This window comes from Cynocephalus volans, chromosome 2 (assembly GCF_027409185.1).
Source record: "Cynocephalus volans isolate mCynVol1 chromosome 2, mCynVol1.pri, whole genome shotgun sequence".
In the NCBI taxonomy this organism is placed as follows: domain Eukaryota; kingdom Metazoa; phylum Chordata; class Mammalia; order Dermoptera; family Cynocephalidae; genus Cynocephalus; species Cynocephalus volans.
Window position 1 is genome coordinate 184,103,137 of NC_084461.1, and position 19,131 is coordinate 184,122,267.

The 19,131-nt window shown below is 41.3% G+C and overlaps 2 protein-coding genes across 2 annotated transcripts in view; one reads left to right on the top strand and one right to left on the bottom strand.

Annotated features, from left to right (window-relative positions):
* Window positions 1-19,131, bottom strand: part of LOC134370719 (transmembrane protein 132B) — a 314,265-nt gene that overhangs the window by 26,141 nt on the left and 268,993 nt on the right. The gene's annotated exons all lie outside the window — the stretch shown is intronic.
* On the top strand, window positions 591-2,068 carry LOC134370074 (coronin-1C-like). The gene has a single exon (XM_063087042.1). It carries the CDS (start codon window positions 591-593, stop codon window positions 2,013-2,015), a length of 1,425 nt encoding a protein of 474 aa, XP_062943112.1. The 3' UTR covers window positions 2,016-2,068.

Below are 19,131 nucleotides of genomic sequence, written 5' to 3' on the forward strand. Positions count from 1 at the left end.
AAACAATGGAGATTTTTGTGGTTAGCAATTAAAAGGGGTTGGTAGCTCCAGGAGAGCAACAAGATAAACCATAGGTCACTTTCCCAGAAAGAATCAGGTAAAGAGCCCTCCTGGGGTCACAAAGATTGGCCTCAAAAAACTACCCCTCAAAGGGGCCTGAATTTAAAGATCAGGATGTGCAGCAATTTATACCCCAGGACATTGTTGGAAAAACAGAGTGATAAACTGGAAATTAGTGGAGCCTAACATCTTGGGGTGATACCAGCAGAAGCAGACAGCTTAACAGAGATGTCAGGTAGGAGACAGTGAAGGAGAGCCCTACTAAAACCACTGTCACACCAGGGTAACTGTGAGCATGCCCGAGGATATGCCCTCTGAAAAGTAATATCAGAGATTCACACCAGAAAGAAATTGACTTTAATAAAATTCCCCAGTCAAGTCATTGAACGAACTAACGAGAAACCAACACAAAAACCTGGGAGCAGAGATGAGTATCCAGAGTGGTAAAATTTATCTAAAACATCAAGTTTTAGCTGGGCGGGGCTTCTGGAAGTCGGGGCAAGGTTGTGCGGCGTCGACGGGCGGACACGATGAGGCGAGTGGTACGACAAAGCAAGTTTCGGCATGTATTTGGACAAGCAGTGAAAAATGACCAGTGCTATGATGACATCCGGGTTTCTCGTGTGACCTGGGATAGTTCCTTTTGTGCTGTCGATCCCAGATTTGTTGCCATAATCATAGAAGCGAGTGGGGGAGGAGCATTCCTCGTGCTGCCTTTGCATAAGACTGGTCGAATTGACAAATCCTACCCTACGGTATGTGGCCACACAGGACCAGTGCTGGACATAGATTGGTGCCCACATAACGATCAAGTCATTGCCAGCGGTTCAGAGGACTGTACGGTTATGGTATGGCAGATCCCAGAAAATGGACTCACCCTTTCTCTCACTGAACCTGTGGTGGTTTTAGAAGGCCACTCAAAGAGAGTTGGCATTGTGGCCTGGCATCCGACAGCCCGCAACGTGCTTCTTAGCACAAGCTGTGATAATGCCATCATCATCTGGAACGTGGGGACCGGGGAAGCTCTTATAAACTTGGATGATATGCATTCAGACATGATTTACAATGTGAGCTGGAACCGGAATGGCAGCCTGATCTGCACAGCTTCCAAAGACAAGAAAGTGAGAGTCATCGATCCCAGGAAACAAGAGATTGTTGCTGAGAAGGAGAAAGGACATGAAGGAGCAAGACCCATGAGAGCCATCTTCCTGGCTGATGGCAATGTCTTCACCACTGGGTTCAGCCACATGAGCGAGTGGCAGCTGGCCCTCTGGAACCCGAAAAACATGCAGGAACCGATTGCTCTTCATGAAATGGATATCAGCAATGGGGTGCTGCTGCCCTTCTATGACCCCGACACCAGTATCATTTACTTATGTGGAAAGGGTGACAGCAGTATCCGCTATTTTGAGATCACGGATGAATCCCCGTATGTCCACTACCTCAACACATTCAGCAGCAAGGAGCCTCAGAGAGGGATGGGTTACATGCCCAAGAGAGGACTTGATGTTAACAAATGTGAGATTGCCAGGTTCTTCAAACTTCATGAGAGAAAGTGTGAGCCTATTATCATGACTGTACCCAGGAAGTCTGACCTTTTCCATGATGACCTGTATCCTGACACAGCGGGGCCAGAAGCTGCACTGGAGGCAGAAGAGTGGTTTGAGGGGAAGAATGCAGATCCCATCCTCATCTCCTTGAAGCATGGGTACATTCCAGGCAAAAACAGGGATCTCAAGGTGGTCAAGAAGAACATTCTGGATAACAAGCCCACTGCAAACAAGAAGTGTGACCTGATCAGTGTCTCCAAGAAAATCACAGACACAGCTAGTGTGCAAAATGAAGCCAAGTTGGATGAGATTTTAAAAGAGATCAAATCTATAAAAGACACAATCTGCAATCAAGACGAGCGTATTTCCAAGTTAGAACAGCAGATGGCGAAGATAGCGGCCTGAAGGCCCCACCCCCACCCCTCCAAGAAATGGGAGCAAGAACTTGTGCTTGGTAGCTGGTTGTTGGTGTGGTCCTCGGGAGGGCGGAACGGGAGGCATTGCCATTTGGAGACATTCATTTGGAGACATTCCATTTCAGATTTGTCAACCAGCGATAGGCCACATTCCAGTGAACTCAATTCGTCTCCCAAATTTACAGAAACAAAACTTGATTTAAAAGCTGAGCTTTTTATCAGAAAGCTTTTTTGATGTTTTAAGTGTTATGTGACTTGTTGAACTTTTAAAAGACAAAAGTGCTACTTTTAAAATCCCAGATACTCTGAATTTTGGAAAACAAACCAACTCTGATTCAGTGTCATGCCCAAGTACCTTTTTTTTTATGAGTAGGGACCAATGCCACATTGCTTTTTATATTTCTTTCTTTTTTAATGTTGCCAAAACCAAAAGTAACTTTTTTTTCTTTATATTTTGCTACTTTGCAGTATTTGTGTGTGGTTGTTTTTTTGTTTTTGTTTTTTTTCCTTAATTTGAAAGGGACAGCACTGTGTATGTTTATAAACTAAATGAAGATAAGATATTATTTTGTGTAAATGTTCATCTGAGAACAATCCGAGCAGTAGCCACATGGTGCTGGCTCATTTGCAGCACAAACCTGATCATCTTGACTGTTCAAAAGGAAAACTTGAAAAATCATGTGGATTCATATTACTACCCCTCTTATTTCATTGAGTCTTCTGATCCAAAAAGCTCACATCGTATCTCTTCCTTACTTTCCTTTCTCTTTTCTAGAAATTGGGTGGTTGTACCAGAATAGAATTTTGCTTCTTGGTTAGCCTGTGCTTCAGATGATTATAATCTAACCCAAACTAGCATGTGTTTCTGCAGTTTTGTTACACATATAGGATCTATTGTGTTCATCACTTTAAACATCATGTTTCAGGTTTCGGTCAATATTTGACAAGGGTGCCCAGGACAAGAAGACACACATATATTGTTGAGTGTACCTTCTTGCCCACTGCAGCAGCTTGCCTAGCTCTTGAGGACAGCGTTGGGGACTAAAAACAAGGGAATTTGGAGGGGAGCATTTGCCGCAGGTGATCCTCTGTTTTCCCGCCTGACCTGTATGGTGCCCGTGCTGTGATGGAGGAAGAAGTGGCTCCTTATACCAACAGAGCCTGCCCTCCCTCTTCCTCACGTGTGCTGCAACCTCTCTCAGGGCTCCCCCAGCCATTCCTTCTCTCCTTCCTGCCTTTCAGCCCTAATCACATTCAGCTAAGGCCAGAGAGTGCTATTAGATATTGAGACTAAGGAGAATGATCTAGAATAGAGCAAAAACAGGAGCACAGACCTCTGCTGTAGCTATAATGTGCTCAAACACGTCCCTTTGTGCCCTCCGCACAGAGTAACCTGTTCTGCCTCTAGCTTGCACTGAGGCTGTGTCAAAGAACAGAGGCTCCCTGGACTCAGCGGGGGGCTAGAGACTGAGCTCTGTTCATTTTTAGGTTTGCTGGAACTTTGCCCCATTTCCAATTTCTCATATTTCGTGCTTGAGGAACAAGATTAAAGAGCCTCAGTTTTGGAAAAAAAATAAAAAATAAAAAATAAAATAAAACATCAAGTTTAGATAACAACAACAATCACAAAACATAACAAAAAATGGTGTCTTAGCTTGGTCTAATATAACAAAATATGATAGACTGGGTGACCTACACAACAAACATTTAATTATTGTATTTTTGGAGGATGGGAAGTCCAAGATCAAGGTGCCAGCAGATTTGGTTACTGGTGAAGGACTTCTTCCTCGCTTGTAGACAGCTGCCTTCTCACTGTGTGCTCACACGGAGAGAGAGAGAAAGAGAACTCTGTCTTCTTGTAAGGGCACTAATCTCATCATGAGGTTCCTACCCTTATGATTTAATCTAAATCTAATTATCCCCCAAAGGCACATCTCCAAACAAATACCATCGCATTGTTGGTAAGGACTTCAACATATGAATTTGGTGGAGGAAAATGAACATTCACTCCGTAACAAACATAAAAGTGTTACACACAGGGGTAAAAATCAGGTACCACAAATTGCCTCTGAGAGAGGCCAGAAGTTTGACTTAACAAAGATTTGAAAGCAGCCATTACAAATATATTCTGACAATGTATAAATATGTTTAAAGATATAAATACAAAGGTGGAAAAATAGAATGAAAAGATAGTACAAATCTTTCCATGAACTTTTTGAAGTACCCTCATATGTTTAAAACAAGCTTGAAGAAGTAAAGGAGGCTGTATTATGACAATGTATCAGCAAATAAACAATATCATAGAGGGAAATAATTAAAGAAAAAGAAGCAGGTGAACATTGCAGTGTTGAAAAGTATAAGAACTGAAATGAAAAATTCACTAGTTAAGCTCAAAAGTAGATCTGAGGTGGCAGAAGAAAGAAGCAGCAAAATTGAGCATAGATTAGTAGAGATTATGCAATCCAAAGACAAAGGGAAAAATAATGAATAAAAGTGAACAGAGCTTAAGAGAAATGTGGGTCACCATTAAGCACATCAACATATGTGTAATGGGAATTACAGAAAAAGTAGAAAGAAAAAAAAGTAGAAAAAATATTTGAAGAAATAATGGTTGAAATATCCAAAATTTGATGAAAACATCAATCTACACCTCCAAGAGGCTCAACAAACTCCAAGTAGAAAAAAGACAAAGAGACTCACTCTTAGACACATCACAGTAAAAATTATGAAAGACAAAAACATGGAAAAAATACTAAAAACACAAAAGAAAAATGACTCATCTTGTACAAGAGAAACCCAATGAGATTAATAGTTGATTTCTTATCAGAAATAATGAAACCAGAAGTAAGTGGAATAACATTCAAAAGGATCAAAATAATAACTGTCAGCCAAAAACCCTATGTCCAGCAAAACTATCTTTCAAAAATGAAGGCAAAATAAATACATTCCTGATAAACAAAAACTAAGAGAAAGAGCTGCTAGCAGACCCACCTTACAAGAAATACTAAAGGAAGGTCTTCAAGCTGAAAGCAAATCACCCAGGCAGTAATCTGAATTCACAAAAAAAGAAAAAAAAAAAAGAAAAAGAGTACCAGTTAAGTTAATTATGTCATTATAAATGATAGTATAAATGCATATTTCTTTTCCTTTTTCTCTAAACTGATTTAAAACCAATTATATAAAACAGTACATATATAATTATGTTGTGGGGGCAAAACCATGTGGAAATGTAATATATTTAACAGCAGAAAGAAAGTGGGTGGGAGAAAAGCTGTATGGGAGTAAAAAAATGACACCAAATGGAAACTCAAATTCACAGAAACAAATAAAAGGATTAAGCCAGAAATGGAAAATAAGAAACTTGATAAATTATATAAATATGTACTTGCTCTCCTTCTTTGCAAAATTTCTTTAGAAGACATAAAAAATTATAACAACACATTGTGCTTATAACATATATACATGTAATATGTATAACAATAATAGCACAAAAAGGGATAAGAGTTAATAGATTTATATATAAGTAATGTTTCAATATCTAACCAGAATAAAGTTATTATAAAATCTGAAGTTGATAAGACATATATGGCAAACCCTATAACAACTACCAAGAAATAACTCAAAAATAGTGAAAATATCATTAAAGGAATTAAAATGTCAGATTAGAAAATATTCAGCTAATGCAAAAGAAATCAGTAAAAGGGGAATAGAGGAATAAAAATGATATGAGCCATATAAGAAACAGAGTTAGAAGATCTAAATCAAAACATATCAATAATAACCATTCATGTGAATTGATTTAACAATCCAACAAATATCTAGAGATTGACAGACTGGATAAAAATAGCAGATCCAACTATGTTGTCTACAAGAGACATATTTTGAAGTCAAAGATAAAACCATTTGAAAGGAAAAGGATAGAGTTAGATGTATCATCCAAACAGCAACCATAAGAAAGCTAGAGTAGAGATATATATATATACACATAAGACACATATTTTTAAATGGTACTAGTTCACAATGTATATATACTTCAAAAAATATGCTGTACAAGATAAGTGCATAAAAACTTTGTCAGTTTTTAAAAAGTTAAAAATTAGAACAAAAAGGGACATTTTATAATGATAAAATGGTCAATATATTAGGAAAAAATAACAATTATAAACATGTATTCACCAAGAAATAGAGCCCCAAAATACATGAAGCAAAGTGGACAGAACCAAAAGAAGGAATAGAAAATTCAAGAATATTAGTTGGAGTCTTGAATTTCCTACTTTCAATAATGAATAAAACAAGTAGAAAGAAGATTAACATAGAAACAGAAGACCAAAGCAACACTGTAAAACCAACTTGACCCAACAGATATCTGTAGAACACTCCACTCAGCAACAGCGGATAATATATTCTTCTCAAGTGCACAAGGAATATACAATGGGCCATAAATCAAGCCACAATTAATTTAAATGTATTAAAATTATACAAAGAATATTGCCTAACCATAGTGTACTGAAATTAGAAATCAAAAACAGAAAAATCTTGTGAAATTCACAAATATGTCAAAATGAAGATACTCCTAAATAACCAAATGGTCAAAGAAGAAATCACAAGGGAAATTAGAAAACATTACAAGATGAATGAAAATGAACACACAGCATACCAGTTTTGTGGGATGCAGCTAACACAGTGCTCAGAGGGAAATTAATATAGAATAATGCTTACATAAAAACATAAGATCTCAAATTAATAACCTAATATTTCACCTTAAGACACTGGAAAATAAGAGCAAACTTTACCTAAAGCATCATAAGAAATAATAAAATAAAGATAAAATAAAGAGTTGAATTAATAATACCAGACCATAGAGAAAATCAACAAACCCCAAAAATTCATTCTTTAAAAAATATCAACAAAATTGACAAAACTTTAGCTAGACTTAAAAGGAAAAAGGAGAGAAAACCCAAATAACTAAAATCAGGAATGAAAGAAGGGACATCACTACTACCTTACAGAAATAAATACTATCAATAATCGTATGCCAACAAACCAAACAACTTAGAGGAAATAAATTCCTAGAAAGACAGACAAAAACACTAAAATTGACTCAAAGAGAAACACAAAATCTGTATAGACATAGAACAAATAAAGAGATTGGATTAGTAATCAGAGAGAGAGAGAAGAAAGAAAGAGATAAAAAAGAAAGAAAGAAAGAAAGAGTACAAACAAAGAAAAGCCCAGGCCCAGATAGCTTCACTGGTGAATTTCACCAAGTATGTAAAGAAGAATTAACACAAAGCGAGATCCAGCAGCCCAGCCAAGTGCGCACACAGTGGGGAGACCTCCGGCTAGGTAGGCGGAGACTCAGCAGAAAACACACACCCTGCAGGGCCGCCACTGTGAGATCCAGCAGCCCAGCCCAGTGCACACAAAGTGGGGAGACATCAGGCTAGGGAGGCGGAGACTTGGCAGAAACCACATACCCTGTGGGGCCGCCACTGCGTGATCCAACGGGTAGACTTCACCGCAGGCACTTGGCTCCATCCCCAGCCCGGCCTAGTGCGCTCGGAGAAGGGAGATGTCTGGCAGGGGAGGTGGGAACTCCATGGGGACCACACTACTACCGCGCTAACCAGCAGCCCGGCCCAATGTGTACGGAGCACAGAGACATCCAGCAAGGGAGATAGAAGCTCCGTAGAGTCCGCACACCCTGTGGGGGGGCCGCCACCGTGCGATCTACCAGCAAGTAGGCTTCACTGCCACCACCCGGCTCCATCCCAAGCTTGGCCAGGCACACAAAGGGCAGGGAGACATCCTGTAGGGGAAGGGGAAGCTCTACAGAGACCACAGGCTCTGCAGTGCCTCGGTGCACCCCAGCAGCCCGGGCCAGAGTGCAAGGAACAGGGAGTAGTCCGGCACAGGAAGTGGAAGCTCAGCAGAGGCCACACACCCTGTGGTACCGCCCCGTAATCAAGCAGCCCAGAAGAGTCCAAGCTGACCAGAGAGCTGGCTCCCCAGAGAGGCCCAAGACCCAAGGCAACCACAGACACAAGGCACTAGAGGCCAACTGAGCAGTCATGGAGGTAGCCATACCAAATTGGCAACCACAGCAACACCTTCGTTAGTCAATAGTGTCAAACCAGTGGACTGTGAAACCCCCTGCCACAATGAATAAACACCAAAAAAAAGATACCAGAAATACAAAAAATCAAGAAAGTACACCACCAAAAGTTAATAAATCTCAAACTCTAGATCCTATAGAACAAGAAGCCCTTGAAATGACTGACAAGGAATTTCGAGTGATAATTCTAAGGAAACTGAATAACATACAAGAAAACTCAGCTAGACATCATGATGAAATGAGGAAAAGTATACAGGATCTGAAAGAGGAAATGTACAAGGAAATCAATGTCCTGAAAAAAAATGTAGCAGAACTTGCTGAACTGAAGAAGTTATTCAGCGAAATAAAAAACACAATGGAGCATTTAACCAACAGGCTTGCGAAAGTTGAAGAGAGAACCTCAGAACTTGAAGATGGGCTGTTTGAAATAACGCAAGCAGACAAAAAGAAAGAAAAAAGAATCAAAGACATTGAAGAAAATCTGAGAGAGATATCAGACAACCTCAAGTGCTCAAATATCCGAGTCATGGATATTCCAGAAGGGGAAGAAAAAGGAGATTGCATTTAAAACATATTCAACAAAATAGTGGCAGACAACTTCCCAGGTATAGGAAAAATCACAGATCTTCAGATCCAGGAAGCTCAACGATCTCCAAACGTATTCAACCCAAAACGGTCTTCACCAAGACATGCTATAGTCAAATTGGCAAAACTCAAGGACAAAGAGAGAATCTTAAAAGCTGCAAGAGAGAAGCGTCAAATCACCTATAAGGGAGCCCCAATCAGGCTAACATCAGACTTTTCATCACAAACCCTAAAAGCTAGAAAGGAATGGGATGATATATTCAAAATACTTAAAGACAAAGATTGCCAGCCAAGAATACTCTACCCTGCAAAGCTATCCTTCTGAAATGAAGGGCAAATAGTATATTTCTCAGACAAACAAAAACTGCGGGAGTTCAACACCACACAACCACCCTTACAAGAAATTCTCAAGGGAGTACTGGGTTTGTTTCCTGAAAAATAACTACCACTGCCATAAAAACCCAAGAAAAATCAAAACCCACTAGTATAATAAAAATGGCATTCATGAAGAGAAAACAAACAAACAAAAATGCTATCTACAACCTAAGGAACCAACAAACACAGAAACCAAACAGTAAATCAGAAAGCAAGGAACAAAAGACACCTAAGACAACCAAACAACCAATAAAATGCTAGGAATAAATCAACACCTTTCAATAACACCTCTTAATGTAAAAGCCTTAAATTCCCCAACCAAAAGACACAGACTGGCTGACTGGATTAAAAAGAGGGACCCAACTATATGCTGCCTACAAGAGACCCACCTCACCCATAAAGATTCACACAGACTAAGAGTGAAAGGATGGAAAAAGATTTACCATCCAAACAGAAAAGAAAAACGAGCGGGAGTAGCTATTCTTATATCTGACAAAATAGACTTTAAACTAAAAACCATAAAAAGAGACAATGAGAGACACTACTTAATGATAAAAGGACTGATCCATCAAGAAGACATAACAATCATAAATATGTACGCACCCAATGTTGGAGCAGCCAGATTTATAAAACAAACTCTATTAGACCTAAAAAAGGAAATAGACACTAATACCATATTAGCAGGGGACCTGAACACCCCACTGTCAATATTAGACAGATAATCTAGGCAAAGAATCATCAGAGAAACACAAGATCTAAACAATACTCTAGGCCAATTGGATTTGGCAGATATCTACAGAACATTCCATCCAACAACCTCAGAATATTCATTCTTCTCATCAGCACATGGATCATTCTCCAGGATAGATCACATATTAGGTCACAAATCAAGTCTCAACAAATTCAAAAAAATTGGAATTATCCCATGTATTTTCTCAGACCACAATGGATGAAAACTAGAAATTAATAACAAATGAAACTCTGGAAACTATACAAGCACATGGAAATTAAACAGCATTCTACTTAATGATATATGGATCCAAGAAGAAATCAAGCAGGAAATCAAAAAATTTATTGAAACTAATGAAAATAATGATACATCATACCAAAACCTGTGGGATACTGCAAAAGCAGTATTAAGGGGGAAATTTATTGCATTAAATGCTCACCTCAGAAGAATGGAAAGATGGCAAGTGAACAACCTAACACTTCACCTTAAAGAACTAGAAAAACAAGAACAATCCAAACCTAAAGTTAGCAGGTGGAAAGAAATCATTAAGATCGGAGCAGAACTTAATGAAATTGAAACCAAAAAAACAATACAAAAGATCAATGAATCAAAAAGTTGGTTTTTTGAAAAGATAAATAAAATTGACAAACCATGAGCATGGCTAACAAAAAAAAGAAGAGAGAAGATTCAAATAACAAAAATTAGAAAGAACAAAGGTTATATTACAACTGAACCATCTGAAATACAAGGAATCATTCGAGACTACTATATACAACTATATGCCAACAAATTTGAAAATTTGGAGGAAATGGATAAATTTCTGGACACACACAAGCTCCCAAAACTGAACCATGAAGATGTAGAAAATTTGTTTTTGTTTTTTTTATTTTTTTTTTATTTTTTTTTTTTATTCTTTTTTTTTAATTTATTTTTTTATTTTATTTTTTTTTTAATTTTATTTTGTCGATATACATTGTAGCTGATTATTGCTCCCCATCACCAAAACCTCCCTCCCTTCTCCCTCCCCTCCTCCCCCCCAACAATATCCTTTCTGTTTGCTTGTTGTATCAACTTCAAATAATTGTGGTTGTTATATCTTCTTCCCCCCCTCCCGGTTTGTGTGTGTGTGTGTGTGTGTGTATGTGTGTGTGTGAGTTTATATATTAATTTTTAGCTCCCTCCAATAAGTGAGAACATGTGGTATTTCTCTTTCTGTGCCTGACTTGTTTCACTTAATATAATTCTCTCAAGGTCCATCCATGTTGTTGCAAATGGCAGTATTTCGTTCGTTTTTATAGCTGAGTAGTATTCCATTGTGTAGATGTACCACATTTTCCGTATCCACTCATCCGATGATGGGCATTTGGGCTGGTTCCAACTCTTGGCTATTGTAAAGAGGGCTGCGATGAACATTGGGAAACAGGTATACCTTCGACTTGATGATTTCCATTCTTCTGGGTATATTCCCAACAGTGGAATAGCTGGGTCGTATGGTAGATCTATCTGCAATTGTTTGAGGAACCTCCATACCATTTTCCATAGAGGCTGCACCATTTTGCAGTCCCACCAACAATGTATGAGAGTTCCTTTTTCTCCGCAGCCTCGCCAGCATTTATCATTCATAGTCTTTTGGATTTTAGCCATCCTAACTGGGGTTAGATGGTATCTCAATGTGGTTTTGATTTGCATTTCCCGAATGCTGAGTGATGTTGAGCATTTTTTCATATGTCTGTTGGCCATTTGTATATCTTCCTTAGAGAAATGCCTACTTAGCTCTTTTGCCCATTTTTTAATTGGGTTGCTTGTTTTCTTCTTGTACAGTTGTTTGAGTTCCTTATATATTCTGGATATTAATCCTTTGTCAGATGTATATTTTGCAAATATTTTCTCCCACTCTGTTGGTTGTCTTTTAACTCTTTTAATTGTTTCTTTTGCTGTGCAGAAGCTTTTTAGTTTGATATAATCCCATTTGTTTATTTTTCCTTTGGTTGCCTGTGCTTTTGGGGTCGTATTCATGAAGTCTGTGCCCAGTCCTATTTCCTGAAGTGTTTCTCCTATGTTTTCTTTAAGAAGTTTTATTGTTTCAGGGTGTATATTTAAATCCTTAATCCATTTTGAGTTGATTTTAGTATACAGCGAGAGGTATGGATCAAGTTTCATTCTCCTGCATATGGATATCCAGTTGTCCCAGCACCATTTGCTGAAGAGGCAGTCCATTCGCCACTGAATAGGCTTGATGCCTTTGTCAAAGATCAGCTGACAGTAAGTGTGTGGGTTGATTTCTGGATTCTCTATTCTATTCCATTGGTCAGTGTGTCTGTTTTTATGCCAGTACCATACTGTTTTGGTTATTATAGCTTTGTAGTATAGCTTAAAGTCAGGTAGTGTTATGCCTCCAGCTTTATTTTTTTTGCTCAGCATTGCTTTGGCTATGCGTGGTCTTTTATTGTTCCATATAAATGTCTGGATAGTTTTTTCCATTTCTGAGAAAAATGTCTTTGGAATTTTGATGGGGATTGCATTGAATTTGTATATCACTTTGGGTAGTATGGACATTTTCACTATGTTGATTCTTCCAATCCAAGAGCATGGGATATCTTTCCATCTTCTTGTATCCTCTCTAATTTCTCTCAGCAGTGTTTTGTAGTTCTCATTATAGAGATTTTTCACCTCCTTGGTTAACTCAATTCCTAAGTATTTTATTTTTTTGGTGGCTATTGTAAATGGGCAGGCTTTCTTGATTTCTCTTTCTGCATGTTCACTATTGGAGAAAAGAAATGCTACTGATTTTTGAGTGTTGATTTTGTATCCTGCTACTGTGCTGAAATCATTTATCAATTCTAGCAGTTTTTTTGTAGAGGTTTTAGGCTGTTCGATATATAGGATCATGTCATCTGCAAACAGGGACAGTTTGACTTCATCTTTTCCAATCTGGATGCCCTTTATTTCCTTCTCTTCTCTGATTGCTCTGGCTAGTACTTCCAACACTATGTTGAATAGGAGTGGTGAGAGTGGGCATCCTTGTCTAGTTCCTGTTCTTAAAGGAAAAGCTTTCAGCTTTTCCCCATTCAGGATGATATTGGCTGTGGGTTTGGCATATATGGCTTTAATTATGTTGAGATACTTTCCCTCTGTACCTAACTTATAGAGGGTCTTTGTCATGAATGAGTGCTGAACTTTATCAAATGCTTTTTCAGCATCTATAGAGATGATCATATGGTCCTTGTGTTTGAGTTTATTAATATGGTGTATCACATTTATTGATTTGCGTATGTTGAACCAACCTTGCATCCCTGGGATGAATCCCACTTGATCGTGATGAATAATTTTTCGTATGTGTTGCTGTATTCTGTTTGCTAGTAATTTAGTGAGGATTTTTGCATCTATATTCATCAGGGATATTGGCCTGTAGTTTTCTTTTTTGGTTATATCTTTACCTGGTTTTGGTATCAGGATGATGTTTGCTTCATAGAATGAGTTTGGGAGATTTGCGTCCGTTTCAATCTTTTGGAATAGTTTGTAAAGAATCGGTGTCAATTCCTCTTTGAATGTTTGGTAAAATTCTGCTGTGAATCCATCTGGTCCTGGGCTTTTCTTTGTTGGGAGCCTTCTGATAACAGCTTCAATCTCCTTTATTGTTATTGGTCTGTTCAAATTTTCTACGTCTTCACGGTTCAGTTTTGGGAGCTTGTGTGTGTCCAGAAATTTATCCATTTCCTCCAGATTTTCAAATTTGTTGGCGTATAGTTGTTTGTAGTAGTCTCGAATGATTCCTTGTATTTCAGATGAATCAGTTGTAATATCGCCTTTTTCATTTCTAATTTTTGTTATTTGAGTCTTCTCTCTTCTTTTTTTTGTTAGCCATGCTAATGGTTTGTCAATTTTATTTATCTTTTCAAAAAACCAACTTTTTGATTCGTTGATCTTTTGAATTGTTTTTTGGTTTTCAATTTCATTCAGTTCTGCTCTGATCTTAATGATTTCTTTCCGTCTGCTAACTTTAGGTTTGGATTGTTCTTGTTTTTCTAGTTCTTTAAGGTGAAGTGTTAGGTTGTTCACTTGCCATCTTTCTATTCTTCTGAAGTGAGCGTTTAATGCAATAAATTTTCCCCTCAATACTGCTTTTGCAGTATCCCACAGGTTTTGGTATGATGTATCATTGTTTTCATTAGTTTCAATAAATTTTTTGATTTCCTGCTTGATTTCTTCTTGGACCCATATGTCATTAAGTAGAATGCTGTTTAATTTCCATGTGTTTGTATAGTTTCCAGAGGTTCGTTTGTTATTAATTTCTAGTTTTAATCCATTGTGGTCTGAGAAGATACATGGGATAATTCCAATTTTTTTGAATTTATTGAGACTTGATTTGTGACCTAATATGTGATCTATCCTGGAGAATGATCCATGTGCTGATGAGAAGAATGAATATTCTGAGGTTGTTGGGTGGAATGTTCTGTAGATATCTGCCAATTCCAATTGGTCTAGAGTCTTGTTTAGATCTTGTGTTTCTCTACTGATTCTTTGCCTAGATGATCTGTCTAATATTGACAGTGGGGTGTTCAGGTCCCCTGCTATTATGGTATTAGTGTCTATTTCCTTCTTTAGGTCTAATAGAGTTTGTTTTATAAATCTGGCTGCTCCAACATTGGGTGCATACATATTTATGATTGTTATGTCTTCTTGACGCATCAGTCCTTTTATCATTAAATAGTGTCCCTCATTGTCTCTTTTTATGGTTTTTAGTTTAAAGTCTATTTTGTCCGATATAAGAATAGCTACTCCCGCTCGTTTTTCTTTTCTGTTTGCATGGTAAATCTTTTTCCATCCTTTCACTCTTAGTCTGTGTGAATCTTTATGGGTGAGGTGGGTCTCTTGTAGACAGCATATAGTTGGGTCCTGCTTTTTGATCCAGTCAGCCAGTCTGTGTCTTTTAACTGGGGAATGTAAGCCTTTTACATTAAGAGTTGTTATTGAAAGGTGTTGATTTATTCCTAGCATTTTATTGGTTGTTTGGTTGTCTTAAGTGTCTTTTGTTCCTTGCTTTCTGATTTACTGTTTGTTTTCTGTGTTTGTTGGTTCCTTGCCTTGTAGATAGTGTTTTTGTTAGCTTGTTTTCTCTTCATGAATGCCATTTTTATTATACTAGCGGGTTTAGATTTTTCTTGTGTTTTTATGGCAGTGGTAGTTATTTTTCAGGAACCAACCCAGTACTCCCTTGAGGATTTCTTGTAAGGGTGGTCTTGTGGTAGTGAACTCCCGCAGTTTTTGTTTGTCTGAGAAATATACTATTTGCCCCTCATTTCGGAAGGATAGCCTTGCAGGGTAGAGTATTCTTGGCTGGCAATCTTTGTCTTTTAGTATTTTGAAAATATCATCCCATTCCTTTCTAGCTTTTATGGTTTGTGATGAAAAGTCTGATGTTAACCTGATTGGGGCTCCCTTATAGGTGATTTGACGCTTCTCTCTTGCAGCTTTTAAGATTCTCTCTTTGTCTCTGAGTTTTGCCAATTTGACTATGACATGTCTTGGAGAAGGCCTTTTTGGGTTGAATACGTTTGGAGATCGTTGAGCTTCCTGGATCTGAAGATCTGTGATTTTTCCTATACCTGGGAAGTTTTCTGCCACTATTTTGTTGAATATATTTTCAATGGAATCTCCATTTTCCTCCCCTTCTGGAATACCCATGACTCGGATATTTGATCGCTTATGGTTGTCTGATATCTCTCTCAGATTTTCTTCTATGTCCTTGATTCTTTTTTCTTTCTTTTTGTCTGCTTGTGTTATTTCAAACAGCCCATCTTCAAGTTCTGAGGTTCTCTCTTCAACTTCGACAAGCCTGCTGGTTAAACTCTCCGTTGTGTTTTTTATTTCGTTGAATAACTTCTTAAGTTCAGCAAGTTCTGCTACATTTTTTTTCAGGACATTGATTTCCTTGTACATTTCCTCTTTCAGATCCTGTATACTTTTCCTCATTTCATCATGATGTCTAGCTGAGTTTTCTTGTATGTTATTCAGTTTCCTTAGAATTATCACTCGAAATTCCTTGTCAGTCATTTCAAGGGCTTCTTGTTCTATAGGATCTAGAGTTTGAGATTTATTAACTTTTGGTGGTGTACTTTCTTGATTTTTTGTATTTCTGGTATCTTTTTTTTGGTGTTTATTCATTGTGGCCAGGGGTTTCACAGTCCACCGGTTTGAGACTAATGACTAACTAGGATGTTGCTGTGGTTGCCAATTTCGTATGGCTCCCTCCGTGACTGCTCAGTTGGCCTCTAGTCCCTTGTGTGTCTGGTTGCCTCGGGTCTTGGGCTTCTCCGGGGATCCACCTTTCTGGTCAGCTTGGACTCTGCTGGGCTGGTGGATCACGTACCACAGGGTGTGTGATCTCTGTTGAGCTTTCACTTCCTGTGCAGGACTTCTCCCTGTTCCGTGTGCTCTGGCCCAGGCTGTTAGATCGTGCAGTAGCGACCCCACCAGGTATGTGGTTTTTGTCGAGTCTCCGCCTCCCTGGCCGCACGTCTCCCCACTCTGTGCGCACTGTGCTGGGCTGGGGCGTGTCTTCTGCACCCCTCGTCTAACACCTGGGCCTTCAAGACCCTGCTCTGTACCGCCTCGCCCAGGAAGTCTACCAGGTTTCTGCTGGGCACAGACGACCAGTCTCTCTGGGTGCCTTTGTGGCACTATGTAGATCTTTCTCGGGTCTTGTTCACCTTTGTATCCCCCCAGTATAAACCGAGTCTAGCACCCACCTGCAGCCTGGTCTCCGGCAGGTTCAAGCGGACCTGGGAACTCTCCTACCACACTATTCCCAACCAGAAATTCGTTAGGCTTTTTTCCAAGCTGGTGGCCGCACAGATGGTATCTGCCTCCCAGTAACAGGGAGTTTACCTGGGGCCGGAGTCCAGGGTATGATGGAGTGACAGTCGGCCCGCCCGTACTTCCTTGCCCTCCCGAAACTGGCCCGGGACGCCCTCCGCCACCAGCCCCGCCAGAGAACCGCGGAGGGAGTGGGAGCCAAGGCCGGTCTACAAGCTCCGGAAAGCCTGGAGCCAGGCCAGCAAGTGGGAGGGCTCAGTGATGGCCGAGCAGGGCGGAACTGCCCGCACCTGGGAAAATGGAGGCAGCACCGGCGGTGAGTGGGCTGGTGGTGCAGGCGGGAGCCGCTTGGGCATCCACCCCCCGAACAGAGCTGTGCCAGGGATCACTCACAGTGCTGTGCCAGGTCGGGTGCTCGCTCTCTGTCTCTGGTTTGCCGCCTTTCCCAGTTCTCGGCTGCTGCCGCCTCGGGCTGTTCAGTCGCGGCGCGGCTCGAGCGCTCCCAGGAATCTTCTTTAATGCTGGCCTGAAACCTCGAATCCTGAATAGGGCAGCTGGCCGCCTTTAGCGCGGCCCCGGCCTCCGGGATCCTGGCTGCATCCACAGCAGCCCTGGCGCCGTGTTCCCTGTTTCGAGACTCACTTTTGCAGCTAAGAAACAGTTCTTTTCCTGCTCCACACTTTAAAGCTGTTGTCTGTAAATGAGGCAGCCTCTCCTGCCGGGGGCAAAGTGGCGGTCACCCCCCACGACCAGTCAGCAGCAGCAGTGCTCCCTTAAGAGATGGCGAGAGGAAGGACCACAAGTTTTCCGACTGCCTGAGTCCCAGTGGCCGCCTTTTCCACCTCAGCTACTCTGCGCCAGCCACCGCAGCCGCCGCCATCTTGAAAACCTCATTCAGTTTCCTTAGAATTATCACTCGAAATTCCTTGTCAGTTATTTCAAGGGCTTCTTGTTCTATAGGATCTAGGGTATGAGATTTATTAACTTTTGGTGGTGTACTTTCTTGATTTTTTGTATTTCTGGTGTCTTTTTTTTGGTGTTTATTCATCGTGGCAGGTGGTTTCACAGTCCACCGGTTTGAGACTAATGACTAACTAGGATGTTGCTGTGGTTGCCAATTTGGTATGGCTCCCGCCGTGACTGCTCAGTTGGCCTCTAGTGTCTTGTGTGTGTGGTTGCCTCGGGTCTTGGGCTTCTCCGGGGATCCACCTTTCTCGTCAGCTTGTACTCTGCTGGGCTGGTGGATCACGTACCACAGGGTGTGTGATCTCTGTTGAGCTTTCACTTTCTGTACAGGACTTCTCCCCGTTCCGTGTGCTCTGGCCCAGGCTGTTAGATCGTGCAGTGGCGACCCCACCGGGTGTGTGGTTTCTGTCGAGTCTCCGCCTCCCTGGCCGCACGTCTCCCCCCTCTGTGCACACTGTGCTGGGCTGGGGTGTGTCTTCTGCACCCCTCGTCTATCAGCTGGGCCTTCAAGACTCTGCTCAGCACCGCCTCGCCCAGGTAGTCTACCAGGTTTCTGCTAGGCACAGACGACCAGTCTCTCTGGGTGCCTTTGTAGCACTGTGTAGATCTTTCTCGGGTCTTGTTCACCTTTGTATCCCCCCGGTATAAACCGAGTCTAGCACCCACCTGCAGCCTGGTCTCCGGCAGGTTCAAGCGGACCTGGGAACTCTCCTACCACACTATTCCCAACCAGAAATTCGTTAGGCTTTTTTCCAAGCTGGTGGCCGCACAGATGGTATCTGCCTCCCAGTAACAGGGAGTTTACCTGGGGCCGGAGTCCAGGGTATGATGGAGTGACAGTCGGCCCGCCCGTACTTCCTTGCCCTCCCGAAACTGGCCCGGGACGCCCTCCGCCACCAGCCCCGCCAGAGAACCGCGGAGGGAGTGGGAGCCAAGGCCGGTCTACAAGCTCCGGAAAGCCTGGAGCCAGGCCAGCAAGTGGGAGGGCTCAGTGATGGCCGAGCAGGGCGGAACTGCCCGCACCTGGGAAAATGGAGGCAGCACCGGCGGTGAGTGGGCTGGTGGTGCAGGCGGGAGCCGCTTGGGCATCCACCCCCCGAACAGAGCTGTGCCAGGGATCACTCACAGTGCTGTGCCAGGTCGGGTGCTCGCTCTCTGTCTCTGGTTTGCCGCCTTTCCCAGTTCTCGGCTGCTGCCGCCTCGGGCTGTTCAGTCGCGGCGCGGCTCGAGCGCTCCCAGGAATCTTCTTTAATGCTGGCCTGAAACCTCGAATCCTGAATAGGGCAGCTGGCCGCCTTTAGCGCGGCCCCGGCCTCCGGGATCCTGGCTGCATCCACAGCAGCCCTGGCGCCGTGTTCCCTGTTTCGAGACTCACTTTTGCAGCTAAGAAACAGTTCTTTTCCTGCTCCACACTTTAAAGCTGTTGTCTGTAAATGAGGCAGCCTCTCCTGCCGGGGGCAAAGTGGCGGTCACCCCCCACGACCAGTCAGCAGCAGCAGTGCTCCCTTAAGAGATGGC

Bases quoted from the DNA above. Each gene is read 5' to 3' on its own strand.
- LOC134370074 (XM_063087042.1), top strand. From the start codon at position 591: ATGAGGCGAGTGGTACGACAAAGCAAGTTTCGGCATGTATTTGGACAA.